At 44.1% G+C, this 14,347-nt stretch overlaps 1 protein-coding gene across 1 annotated transcript in view; it reads left to right on the top strand.

Annotated features, from left to right (window-relative positions):
- Positions 1-14,347, top strand: part of LOC308155181 (limbin-like) — a 48,099-nt gene that overhangs the window by 16,994 nt on the left and 16,758 nt on the right. Inside the window, exons 13-17 of the mRNA XM_080528437.1 lie at positions 524-683; positions 1,176-1,352; positions 2,683-2,960; positions 9,424-9,616; positions 14,200-14,343. Coding sequence (XP_080384563.1) covers positions 524-683; positions 1,176-1,352; positions 2,683-2,960; positions 9,424-9,616; positions 14,200-14,343 — 952 coding nt within the window. The remainder of the gene's footprint in view (positions 1-523; positions 684-1,175; positions 1,353-2,682; positions 2,961-9,423; positions 9,617-14,199; positions 14,344-14,347) is intronic.

Here is a 14,347-nt window from a genome sequence, read left to right as displayed (position 1 = left end):
TCGTTACATTCAAAACTAGCAAAGGACATGTGTGCTTAAAATGCATTCATTCTTTTTGGGGGGGGAAACCATCATCAGTTGATCATTAGCCTAGCAGTTGATCATTAGCCTAGCAGTTGATCATTAGCCTAGCAGTTGATCATAAGCCTAGCAGTTGATCATTAGCTTAGCAGTTGATCATTCGCCTATCAGTTGCTACTAAATGTATAGGCTATCATTTGAAATGTATCTTCATTATTGCTTACCTATTAGAAAGAATGGATGGTATCATACAGTAGAACCATAGATGATTTCTCTTGTCCATCGGAGGGGTGGGATATTGAGGCGGAGGGTAGCATTTACCTGGTGTGTCAATTCTGGAACGCCTATTTGGCAAGATACATTCCACCATTTCAATATGGGAATACCAAAGTGCAAAGCCAGAAGTACGTACAAGAGACGGACGTGTAAGGAAATTAGAATATGCCCCTAAGTTCCTAATCAAGGCATCTGGTATGAAACAACACTTATTTCTTACCACTAGGGGGAGTGATATACCTGAGGAGCAAATCAACGTGGTCCAGGACAAAGCCCAGGAGGAGCTGGTCCTGGTGAAGCAAGGGATGGACGAAGCACTGAACAGGGAGAGGCGGGCCATGCACTGTGGTCTGGTCAAGAAGAGGAGGGACCTCATATGTGATATGGTAGTTATAGTAGTAGTAGTAGTATTAGTAGCAAACTGACTTGTACACCAGTTTACACAACATACATCAAAAAGATATACTGTAAAAACATACAACATTGCATTTCATTTAAATAATCTCATGTGCAACTAGCTGCTAGTCCTTCAAGTCATTCCATAAACAGTATATGGAAACAGAACTGGTAACGTTGTCGCTAGTGAGCGTGCTAAACTAAATGAGCTAACCAGAAGTGAGTTAGCAATTAATTAAAGGTAGGCCATGTATTTCTACTCTTTAACTAACACTACTTTATTTATTTAATGGGATAATTCACCCAAAATACAAATGACCTTTTAGCCAGCTTGAGAAAACAGCTTCTCTTTTATAATAACAACCTGGTAGGACTACAAACTCATGACTTGTTTGGTCTCTCTCTCTCTCTCTCTCTCTCTCTCTCTCTCTCTCTCTCTCTCTCTCTCTCTCTCTCTCTCTCTCTCTCTTCTGTCTGTCCAGCTCCAGGGGCACAAAGAGAGGCAGAAGGAGCTGTCAGGCCTGTCCAGGGGTCTGGAGGGAGGGGTGAACCCCGCCCAGCACCTGTGCTGCTGGCACAACCTGCTGACAGCCCAGTGTCTGGAGCTGGGAGAGCTCATCAACAACCTGGACGAAGAGGCGGCTGCAGACATACGCAAGGTAACAGACACACCAAACACACAAACCTGGGTTCTACCATTTTGGGCAGGACCTGGGAAGTTCCCAACAACTTCTTTACAAATTGAATTAGCTATTTAACGGAACACATTACAAAATCTGTCAATTGATGACATCAAAAGGCAGTTTTCTTCAGAACTTTACTGTTTTAACATATAGATTATTGTGGTATTGTGTAGGGTTGTGCATAACTAAACATTTTAATGACTTACACTATAAGGCTCCAAAAAGAACTGGTGGAAAAACGCTGGGAAAAAGTGTGTATATATTTAGCCAATGTATCTGGTTCCTCATGACTCTTCTCTGTATAATATATAAGGATGTTAGATTAGACACATCTTGTACTGATTTAACTTGACCATCCCACAACCTCACATTTGTTTTGGTTTTTCTCTTCTATCTTATACTATTGTGTTATGTTTGTAAAGAAGCTCTATTTGTTTGTGAGATTCTTACACCTAAAGTGAAAATGTTTATAAATGATATCATTAATATGAGGTTGAAAAGTGGTGAAGTGCCCATTTTTAACCAAGAGTTGTAGCTGAAATATCAGCAGAATGATCATACGGTTACACACACACACACACACACACACACACACACACACACACACACACACACACATCCATATTCAAATGGCATTGTAACTCGCCAAACAGTGACGCCTCTCCCTGCCTCTCCTCTCCCTCTCCCTGCCTCTCCTCTCCCTCTCCCTGTCTCCCCTCTCCCTGCCTCTCCTCTACCTCTCCCTGCCTCTCCTCTCCCTCTCCCTGCCTCCCCTCTCCCCCCTCCCCTCTCCCTGCCTCCCCTCTCCCTGCCTCTCCTCTCCCTGCCTCCCCTCTCCCTGCGTCCCCTCTCCCGCCTCCCCTCTCCCTACCTCCCCTCTCCCTGCCTCCCCTCTCCCTGTCTCCCCTCTCCCTGCCTCCTCTCTCCCTGCCTCTCCTCTCCCTCTCCCTGCCTCTCCTATCCCTCTCCCTGCCTCTCCTCTCCCTGCCTCCCCTCTCCCTGCCTCCCCTCTCCCTCTCCCTGCCTCCCCTCTCCCTGCCTCCCATCTCCCTCTCCCTGCCTCCCCTCTCCCTGCCGCCCCTCTCCCTCTCCCTGCCTCCCCTCTCCCTCTCCCTGCCTCTCCTCTCCCTGCCTCCCCTCTCCCTCTCCCTGCCTCTCCTCTCCCTCTCCCTGCCTCTCCTCTCCCTGCCTCCCCTCTCCCTCTCCCTGCCTCCCCTCTCCCTGCCTCCCCTCTCCCTGCCTCCCCTCTCCCTCTCCCTGCCTCCCCTCCCTCTCCCTGCCTCCCCTCTCCCCCTCTGTGTCACAGGTCACCATGCGTGTCATCCACGGCGCCATGGCCGAGGTGAAGGCCATCCAGCCCTCCGCGGCACAGGCTCTGGGGGTGTCCCCCCGCTCCCTCCTCCTGCCTGCTCCAGACCCGGGGGCAGCCAGCAGTGCTCTGGCCCAGGCCCAGGAGAGGCTCCACCTGGAGGGCAAGGCGGCGGTACGCACCCTCCAGGCCTCCAGGGACCTCCTCCAGGAGGGCATGGAGAGAGAGCTGCAAGAGCAGCAGGAGCTGAGGGGCCGCGGACGGGCCTTCTTTAGGTCAGTTACACACAGGACAGGCCTTGTTTAGGTCAGTTATGAATGAATGAATGAATGGTCTTTATTGTCATTGATATAGTACAGGTACCAAACAACGAAATTTGGGAGGGGGGGCTCCCCTGGTGCTAGGAAAGAAAAAAACTAAAAAACAAGAAGGGAAAGGAGCTGGTTGACATAAATAAAGGCTATGTACACTATCCACTATACTATACTATACAAATAAAACACTGTGCTGTACTCTATGCTATGCTATACCTATTCTAACATTTCCTATTCTCTGCAACCTTATGTACCCTAGGGTTGTCATGATTGAAATCTAGTGTCGCAGTTTGCAGGCTTGAAATGTACACATTTGTGCCTCAGCACTACACCTGATTTCAATCCAGCAGCTGCCATCAATCCGTCCAGACTGTCCAGGGCCCAGAACCTAGGTCTTTGCTGTGTTCAGGGCCTGAATGGCCCTGGGGTAGAAGCTGAGCTTCAGTCTGTTTGTCCTTGCGAACATGGTCCTGAACCGCCTGTTCGAGGGCAGCCGAGCAAAGTGTTCGTACCCAGGGTGGGATGGGTCTCTGGAGATCTTGGAGGCCTTCCTGAGGCAGCGTGTGTTGTACAGCTCTTCCAGAGAGGGGAGGGGGGCGCCGGTGATCTTCTGGGCCGATCTCACGACTCTCTGTAGCGCATTCCTCTCTGCGGCTGTGCAGCTGGAGAACCAGTTGCAGATGCAGTAGGTGAGGATGCTCTCCACTGTGCAGCGGTAGAAGGCCACCAGCATCTCCTGTCCGATGTGGTCTTTCCTGAGGACTCTCAGGAAGAAGAGCCGCTGTTGTGCCTTCTTGATGATGGCTGCTGTGTTGTTCTTCCAGGACAGGTCATCCTGTATGTGCACCCCCAGGAATCGGAGGGTTGAGACTCTCTCCACGCTCCCTCCGTCGATGAGCAGATTTTTTCCTCCTGAAGTCCACGATGATTTCCTGGATCTTTGACTGGTTCAGCAGCAGGTTGTTAACCTTGCACACAGTGGCGGCTGGCCGATAGAGGGCGCTGGGGCGCCGCCCCCACCTTCACAAAAAAAGTTTTTTTTTTAAATAAACATTGTTTATTCACAAAATGCGGCTGATATTCTGTCGGCGCCTATCAGCATTCATTAAAAATCCTCCAATACAATAAACATTTTTATCTGTGTGTGTGTGTAAAACTCACTGTTAAAATACATAGGGGAGAACGCGGGGGCGCCGGTCAATGGATGTCTATGCCAGGACGAATACTTTTCGTTTACACGTGAGCTGTAGCAGCGCTCCAATTGGCTGTCTCTATTTCTTGGCCAGGGCGCACAAATGTGCGTCCTCCTGAATCTCCTGTTGTATTGCAGACAATGCATTATGCTGAGGACTCCCGACTTCCGGTTTTCCGGACTTCGGGCTTCCGGAGTATTTTAAATGAACATTCGTAATGTCTGTCTCTGATGTTCATGGTCAATTAAATCAGCCTATTTTGTGCAACTAATAATGTTCCCGCTAATGGGTTAACCAAGCAGCCTCGCACCTAACGTGCAAGCACCTATCTTCGAACTATTCATAGCAATATGCGCGGAGCAAGGCGGAGGTACGGGTAAACACGGCTCATGTTCTGTCATCAAAGGTAAGAGTTGGTTTTCTTTAACTCAGCTGATGCATTGTTGTGTTTCTGACATGGTCTGGTTGTGTTTCTGACATGGTCTGGTTGTGTTTCTGACATGGTCTGGTTGTGTTACTGACATGGTCTGGTTGTGTTACAGACATGGTCTGGTTGTGTTACAGTCATGGTCTGGTTGTGTTTCTGACATGGTCTGGTTGTGTTTCTGACATGGTCTGGTTGTGTTTCTGACATGGTCTGGTTGTGATACATCATTGAATGTGTTGACCTGCTGTGATGTGTTGACCACCATCACTCTCCATCATCATCCATCATGTGTCTATGAAATAGATAGTACTGTACTACTGACTGCAGCATTCATCTCTGCTCATTGATGTAGCCATGTCACACAGACACATAGTACACATATTCATCTGCTACCTTTATTAACCTGAGTGTAGCTGTGAGGCCTGTACTAGCCTTGTTGACTAGACTTCCTCCTTGTCTGACACTGGGTATTGGACCGTACCGACGTCCATAGACCGGTCACTCTTCCACCTGTGTCTGTAGTTGACAGGGTAACTTCTCCATGGCCCACACGGTCATTTTAAGGGTGAAAGTTGAAATTATACAATGGTTGTAACGCCAGTGCGTGTTTATGCGCGTGCACGCGAAAAAAACCGTGCACGCGAAAAAAAACGCGCGCTGCGCGGGCGAAAGAGGACCCCCCCGCCACACTGCTGTGCCCCACCCAAAAATTTTTGCACCAGCCGCCACTGCTTGCACAGCTTGCTCAGCTGCTCTACCTCATCCCTGTACACCGCCTCGTCCCCCCCCGAGATGCAGCCCACCACGGTGGTGTCGTCTGCAAACTTTACGATGGAGTTGCTGGGGTGGACGGGGGTGAAGTCGTAGGTGTAGAGGTTGTAGAGGATGGGGCTTAGCTCGCAGCCCTGGGGGGACCCAGTGCTGAGTCTGAGGGCTGTGGAGGTGTGGGAGCCCACCCGCACCCTCTGGGGGCGGTCGGACAGGAAGTCCTTGATCCATGCACATATAGAGTGTGATAGTCCCAGGTCTAGTAGTTTGGTCACTAGCCTGTCTGGAAGGATGGTGTTGAAGGCAGAGCTGAAGTCCACAAAGAGCAGTCTCGCGTAGCTGTTTCCCCTCTCCAGGTGGGATAGAGTGGAGTGGAGAGTCGTCGCGATGGCGTCCTCTGTGGACCTGTGGGCTCTGTAGGCGAACTGGTATGGATCCAGGTTGGGCGGGAGGCGTGTGACTATGTGGGCCCGAACTAGTTTCTCGAAGCACTTCATGATGATTGGTGTGAGTGCCACCGGGCGGTAGTCCTTTAGGCAGCTCACCGTGCTTTTCTTCGGGACTGGGATGATAGTTGAGGTTTTCAGGCAGGGTGGGATGGTGGCCTGGGACAGGGACTGGTTGAAGATGTTGGTGAACCCCGGCCAGCTGGTCGGCGCAGTCCCTCAGCACCCGTCCCAGGACGCCATCCGGCCCTGAGGCTTTCCTGGGGTCCACCGCCTTCAGCACGCGTCTCACTTCATGCTCTGTGAGGGTGAGGCTGCTGAGAGCTGGAGAGAGTGGTGTTTGTGTTGTGGTTACCTCCGTTCGCCCCTCGTCGAACCGGGCGTAGAAGGAGTTCAGCTTTTCCGCCAGCAGGGGGTCGTCCTCCGCGGCTGTGAGCCTGTTGGCTCTGAAGTTTGTCATGTGCTGAACCCCCTGCCACACCCGCCTGGAGTCGTTGCTCAGGAAGCATTCCTCAATCTTCTCTCTGTGGTCTGCCTTGGCCTCCCGGATGCCGCGCTTTAGGTTAGCCCTGGTGGTGCTGTACAGCAGTGTGCCCTTCCCTGCGAAGGCGTTGTCCCTCTCCTTGATCAGTTTTTGGACCTTCCCAGTCATCCATGGCTTCGTGTTGGGGTAGACCCGGACCCGTTTGTCCACGGTGGCTGAGTTGGTGCAGTTCACTATGTGGTTCAGAACCGACGACGTGAACTGTTCCAGGTCCTCATGCTCATATTCCTGCCATGAGGTGTCATTCAGGCAGATCTGCAGTGGAGCGGACCCTGCTGGCCAGGTTCTGACAGTCTTAGTGGTGATGTGAGCACTTTTCCTCATGGGAGTGTAGGCTGGGATCAGGAGGATTGTCCAGTTACACACAGGACGGGCCTTGTTTAGGTCAGTTATACACAGGACGGGCCTTCTTTAGGTCAGTTACACACAGGACGGGCCTTCTTTAGGTCAGTTACACACAGGACGGGCCTTCTTTAGGTTAGTTACACACAGGACAGGCCTTGTTTAAGTCAGTTACACACAGGACAGGCCTTGTTTAGGTCAGTTACACACAGGACAGGCCTTCTTTAGGTCAGTTACACACAGGACAGGCCTTGTTTAAGTCAGTTACACACAGGACAGGCCTTGTTTAGGTCAGTTACACACAGGACAGGCCTTGTTTAGGTCAGTTACACACAGGACAGGCCTTCTTTAGGTCAGTTACACACAGGACAGGCCTTCTTTAGGTCAGTTACACACAGGACAGGCCTTGTTTAAGTCAGTTACACACAGGACATGCCTTGTTTAGGTCAGTTACACACAGGACAGGCCTTGTTTAGGTCAGTTACACACAGGACAGGCCTTGTTTAGGTCAGTTACACACAGGACAGGCCTTGTTTAGGTCAGTTACACACAGGACAGGCCTTGTTTAGGTCAGTAACACACAGGATGACGTGTGTGTGTGTGTGTGTGTGTGTGTGTGTGTAAAGTAACATTTGTTGGCTTTGGTTCCTCAACATTGGCATTGCAGCATCAAGATACAAAATAAAAAGGTAAAGTAAAATAAGTAATAATAAAGTAATAAATTGACGGTAGTAACCAGTCGTACTACAGTGGATTCAATAGTGCAAAATGCTGTCCAATAAGATGAAATGCAATATAATACAGTATGAGTAGTCAAGTAATGTACGTAGTCCAGTAATGTGCAAGTAGTCATATAATATACATTATTTTTGTAGTGCGAGTGTGGTTGGTTTGGTGGAGACAGTATTATTGCTTTCTTCCAGTGCATTAGTCTGTATATTGTACATTTTAGACTGTTAGGAAACAAAATAGTGTCTTCACCATACCCAGTGATGGTGAGTGATCAAGTTAAGTGTGACAAGAACTGTCAAAGCGTTTAACATCCAGGTTGCTAGGACATGAAGATGGTTTAACATGCAGGTTGGTAGTTTAACATGCAGGTTAGTAGGACATGAAGATGGTTTAACATGCAGGTTGGTAGTTTAACATCCAGGTTGGTAGTTTAACATGCAGGTTGGTAGGACATGAAGATGGTTTAACATCCAGGTTGGTAGTTTAACATACAGGTTGGTAGGACATGAAGATGGTTTAACATGCAGGTTGGTAGGACATGAAGATGGTTTAACATGCAGGTTGGTAGGACATGAAGATGGTTTAACATGCAGGTTGGTAGTTTAACATCCAGGTTGGTAGTTTAACATGCAGGTTGGTAGTTTAACATGCAGGTTGGTAGTTTAACATACAGGTTGGTAGTTTAACATACAGGTTGGTAGGACATGAAGATGGTTTAACATGCAGGTGGGTAGGACATGAAGATGGTTTAACATGCAGGTTGGTAGGACATGAAGATGGTTTAACATGCAGGTTGGTAGGACATGAAGAGGGTTTAACATCCAGGTTGGTAGGACATGAAGATGGTGATGCTTTCTGCACTGCTCCAGACTGGGGGGTAGATCAAATGGCAACACACTACAACATCTGATGGAAAACACTAGACCCTTCTTGCCCAATGCACGCAAGTAAAAGATTCCTTCAACACAGTTAGTGTCCTTTATTATTATTATTATTTAATTAATTAATTCATTATTTATGATTAAACAGGCTGTTCCAGGCCTTTATTAAGCAGGTTGTTCCAGTCCTTTATTAACCAGGTTGTCCAGTCCTTTATTAAACAGGTTGTTCAGTCCTTTATTAAACAGGCTGTTCCAGGCCTTTATTAAACAGGTTGTCCAGTCCTTTATTAAACAGGTTGTTCAGTCCTTTATTAAACAGGTTGTTCAGTCCTTTATTAAACAGGTTGTCCCAGTCCTTTATTAAACAGGTTGTTCCAGTCCTTTATTAAACAGGTAGTTCCAGTCCTTTATTAAACAGGTTGTCCAGTCCTTTATTAAACAGGTTGTTCAGTCCTTTATTAAACAGGTTGTTCAGTCCTTTATTAAACAGGTTGTTCCAGTCCTTTATTAAACAGGTTGTTCAGTCCTTTATTAAGCAGGTTGTTCCAGTCCTTTATTAAACAGGTTGTCCAGTCCTTTATTAAACAGGTTGTTCAGTCCTTTATTAAACAGGTTGTTCAGTCCTTTATTAAGCAGGTTGTTCCAGTCCTTTATTAAACAGGTTGTTCAGTCCTTTATTAAACAGGTTGTTCCAGTCCTTTATTAAACAGGTTGTTCAGTCCTTTATTAAACAGGTTGTTCAGTCCTTTATTAAACAGGTTGTTCAGTCCTTTATTAAACAGGTTGTTCAGTCCTTTATTAAACAGGTTGTTCCAGTCCTTTATTAAACAGGTTGTTCCAGTCCTTTATTAACCAGGCTGTTCCAGTCCTTTATTAAACAGGTTGTTCAGTCCTTTATTAAACAGGTTGTTCAGTCCTTTATTAAACAGGTTGTTCAGTCCTTTATTAAACAGGTTGTTCCAGTCATTTATTAAACAGGTTGTTCCAGTCCTTTATTAAACAGGTTGTTCAGTCCTTTATTAAACAGGTTGTTCCAGTCCTTTATTAACCAGGCTGTTCCAGTCCTTTATTAACTAGGCTGTTCCCTCCAGGTGTCTGGGCTCGTCCCAGCTGACGCTGTCAGACGAGGAGCTGCTGCGGATGAAGCTGGAGTTCCAGAAGGTTCTATCGAGGATGGACCGCTGCCTGGTGCTGCCTCACGCCCTGGCCCGCTCCAAACTGCACAGCTCCCTCTGCCGCTGGAGACAGGACATGGAGGAGCAGGCGGAGCACCAACACCCAGAGGTACCGGGATGATACCAGTTCGTGACGTTAGAATTATAAGGTTCTATCTCCACTTTGGTCAAAATTGACTTTTTTACATAATCTGATCCATTAGGTGTTTATTAATGCCTGTGTGGTGTTGTTTTTAAAATGTTGACATTTTTGAGTTAGTAATTAATAAAATACAAAGGTTCCATCTCACAAAACATAATGGAATGTAAAAACTTTGACGCTCAATATCTCTGAACTACCCTAAACGGAGATAGCTCACGATTTACTATAGAGAATAAAGGGATAGTTCAGGAGCAGTTACTATAGAATAAAGAGATAGTTCAGGAGCAGTTACTATAGAATAAAGGGATAGTTCAGGAGCAGTTACTATAGAGAATAAAGGATAGTTCAGGAGCAGTTACTATAGAGAATAAAGGGATAGTTCAGGAGCAGTTACTATAGAGAATAAATGGATAGTTCAGGAGCAGTTACTATAGAGAATAAAGGGATAGTTCAGGACAGTTACTATAGAGAATAAAGGGATAGTTCAGGACAGTTACTATAGAGAATAAAGGGATAGTTCAGGAGCAGTTACTATAGAGAATAAAGGGATAGTTCAGGAGCAGTTACTATAGAGAATAAAAGATAGTTCAGGACAGTTACTATAGCGAATAAAGGATAGTTCAGGAGCAGTTACTATAGAGAATAAAGGATAGTTCAGGACAGTTACTATAGAGAATAAAGGATAGTTCAGGACAGTTACTATAGAGAATAAAGGGATAGGTCAGGAGCAGTTACTATAGAGAATAAAAGATAGTTCAGAAGCAGTTACTATAGAGAATAAAGGGATAGTTCAGGACAGTTACTATAGCGAATAAAGGATAGTTCAGGAACAGTTACTATAGAGAATAAAGGATAGTTCAGGACAGTTACTATAGAGAATAAAGGGATAGTTCAGGAGCAGTTACTATAGAGAATAAAAGATAGTTCAGGAGCAGTTACTATAGAGAATAAAGGATAGTTCAGGAGCAGTTACTATAGAGAATAAAGGATAGTTCAGGACAGTTACTATAGAGAATAAAGGATAGTTCAGGACAGTTACTATAGAGAATAAAGGGATAGTTCAGGAGCAGTTACTATAGAGAATAAAAGATAGTTCAGGAGCAGTTACTATAGAGAATAAAGGATAGTTCAGGAGCAGTTACTATAGAGAATAAAGGATAGTTCAGGACAGTTACTATAGAGAATAAAGAGATAGTTCAGGACAGTTACTATAGAGAATAAAGGGATAGTTCAGGACAGTTACTATAGAGAATAAAGGGATAGTTCAGGAACAGTTACTATAGAGAATAAAGAGATAGTTCAGGAGCAGTTACTATAGAGAATAAAGGGATAGTTCAGGAGCAGTTACTATAGAGAATAAAGGGATAGTTCAGGAGCAGTTACTATAGAGAATAAAAGATAGTTCAGGAGCAGTTACTATAGAGAATAAAGGATAGTTCAGGAGCAGTTACTATAGAGAATAAAAGATAGTTCAGGACAGTTACTATAGAGAATAAAGGATAGTTCAGGAACAGTTACTATAGAGAATAAAGGGATAGTTCAGGAGCAGTTACTATAGAGAATAAAGGGATAGTTCAGGAGCAGTTACTATATAGAATAAAGAGATAGTTCAGGAGCAGTTACTATAGAGAATAAAGGATAGTTCAGGACAGTTACTATAGAGAATAAAGGGATAGTTCAGGACAGTTACTATAGAGAATAAAGGATAGTTCAGGACAGTTACTATAGAGAATAAAGGGATAGTTCAGGACAGTTACTATAGAGAATAAAGAGATAGTTCAGGAGCAGTTACTATAGAGAATAAAGGGATAGTTCAGGACAGTTACTATAGAGAATAAAAGATAGTTCAGGACAGTTACTATAGAGAATAAAGGATAGTTCAGGAGCAGTTACTATAGCGAATAAAGGATAGTTCAGGAACAGTTACTATAGAGAATAAAGGATAGTTCAGGAACAGTTACTATAGAGAATAAAGGATAGTTCAGGAGCAGTTACTATAGAGAATAAAGGGATAGTTCAGGAGCAGTTACTATAGAGAATAAAGAGATAGTTCAGGAGCAGTTACTATAGAGAATAAAAGATAGTTCAGGACAGTTACTATAGAGAATAAAGGGATAGTTCAGGAGCAGTTACTATAGAGAATAAAGAGATAGTTCAGGACAGTTACTATAGAGAATAAAGGGATAGTTCAGGAACAGTTACTATAGAGAATAAAGGGATAGTTCAGGAGCAGTTACTATAGAGAATAAAGGGATAGTTCAGGAGCAGTTACTATAGAGAATAAAGAGATAGTTCAGGACAGTTACTATAGAGAATAAAGGATAGTTCAGGAGCAGTTACTATAGAGAATAAAGGGATAGTTCAGGAGCAGTTACTATAGAGAATAAAGGGATAGTTCAGGACAGTTACTATAGAGAATAAAGGGATAGTTCAGGACAGTTACTATAGAGAATAAAGGGATAGTTCAGGACAGTTACTATAGAGAATAAAGGATAGTTCAGGACAGTTACTATAGAGAATAAAGGGATAGTTCAGGAGCAGTTACTATAGAGAATAAAGGATAGTTCAGGACAGTTACTATAGAGAATAAAGGGATAGTTCAGGAGCAGTTACTATAGAGAATAAAGGATAGTTCAGGAGCAGTTACTATAGAGAATAAAGGGATAGTTCAGGACAGTTACTATAGAGAATAAAGGATAGTTCAGGACAGTTACTATAGAGAATAAAGGGATAGTTCAGGACAGTTACTATAGAGAATAAAGGATAGTTCATGAGCAGTTACTATAGAGAATAAAGGGATAGTTCAGGACAGTTACTATAGAGAATAAAGGATAGTTCAGGAACAGTTACTATAGAGAATAAAGGGATAGTTCAGGAGCAGTTACTATAGAGAATAAAGAGATAGTTCAGGAGCAGTTACTATAGAGAATAAAGGATAGTTCAGGACAGTTACTATAGAGAATAAAGGATAGTTCAGGACAGTTACTATAGAGAATAAAGGGATAGTTCAGGACAGTTACTATAGAGAATAAAGGATAGTTCAGGAGCTGTTACTATAGAGAATAAAGGGATAGTTCAGGAGCAGTTACTATAGAGAATAAAGGGATAGTTCAGCAGCAGTTACTATAGAGAATAAAGGATAGTTCAGGAGCAGTTACTATAGAGAATAAAGGGATAGTTCAGCAGCAGTTACTATAGAGAATAAAGGGATAGTTCAGGAGCAGTTACTATAGAGAATAAAGGGATAGTTCAGGAGCAGTTACTATAGAGAATAAAGGGATAGTTCAGCAGCAGTTACTATAGAGAATAAAGGGATAGTTCAGCAGCAGTTACTATAGAGAATAAAGGATAGTTCAGGACAGTTACTATAGAGAATAAAGGGATAGTTCAGGACAGTTACTATAGAGAATAAAGGGATAGTTCAGGACAGTTACTAGAGAGAATAAAGAGATAGTTCAGTAGCAGTTACTATAGAGAATAAAGGATAGTTCAGCAGCAGTTACTAGAGAGAATAAAGGGATAGTTCAGGACAGTTACTATAGAGAATAAAGGGATAGTTCAGGAGCAGTTACTATAGAGAATAAAGGGATAGTTCAGGAGCAGTTACTAGACAGAATACAGGGATAGTTCAGGAGTTCGTCTCATCCAAGTAATCTGCGAGTAGGTATAAAATGTCACGATCTGCGGTACCTTATATAAACAGTCATGGACAAAAATATTGGCACAAAATATTGGCCCTGCACTTAATGCACCACTTCTCCCAGAACATTTTTACAATTACAAATGCTTTGGTATTCACACGTTTATTTATTTTGTTTGCATTGGAACAACACAAAAAAGCAGAGGAAAAAAAGCCAAATCTGATATTATTCCACACAGAACTCCAACTCCTGGCCAAAATTCAAAATTGGAAGAAATTATTGTATTTCAAGCTTGTAATTCTCCTTTAATGTGTATTTAAACTCACCTGTGGCAAGTCACAGGTGCTGGCAATATAGAAATCACATTTGTGTGTGTGTGTGTGTGTGTGTGTGTGTGTGTGTGTGTGTGTGTGTGTGTGTGTGTGTGTGTGTGTGTGTGTGTGTACACGTCATTTCATATAACTCATTATAGGCCTTATAATGTCTAAGACTTCAACTGATATATGGTGATAGAAAATGGCCTGATAATAACAGCTCATGATCATTATAAGATGATACAATTCTAATGCTGTCATACATGCTTATAACAAGTCTTGTAATGTTCTATGAATGTTTTATAACTAGATGCTGTTACCGAACATTACCGAACACATGGGGGTGACTCACACCACCCACGCCAAAGTGTAGAGCATAATATCGCACACTGGGCTTGCACAGTAAACATTGGCATGCCACTGGTGAAGGTGATCAAATGTTGCATGGCCTAGTGTCGGTCTTCTCTTTTGTCTAGTCAATTATTCCATGAACTCTGCTATAGCAAATAAAACAGGAATGCACCAAAAATAGCAGACTTCAATGTCAGCAATAAACCACAACCATTCATTTCTCCTCAATCTTGTGTTTTTTTAGAGGAAGATGAGGTCCAAAGGGAAATCTCCAGAGAGCAGACAGAACCCAGACCCGTCTGAGGTTCTGCTCTTCCAGAAGGGTCTGGGGGAGAGGATCCAGCTCTTTGAAAAGGAGAAGGAGATGGAGAGCACGGCCATGAAGAAGGTGA

The sequence above is a fragment of the Nansenia antarctica genome, assembly GCF_963989245.1.
Source record: "Nansenia antarctica genome assembly, chromosome: 4".
NCBI classification, from domain to species: domain Eukaryota; kingdom Metazoa; phylum Chordata; class Actinopteri; order Argentiniformes; family Microstomatidae; genus Nansenia; species Nansenia antarctica.
The sequence above is the reverse complement of the archived record's forward strand: the minus strand, read 5'-3'. Positions and strand labels throughout refer to the sequence as shown.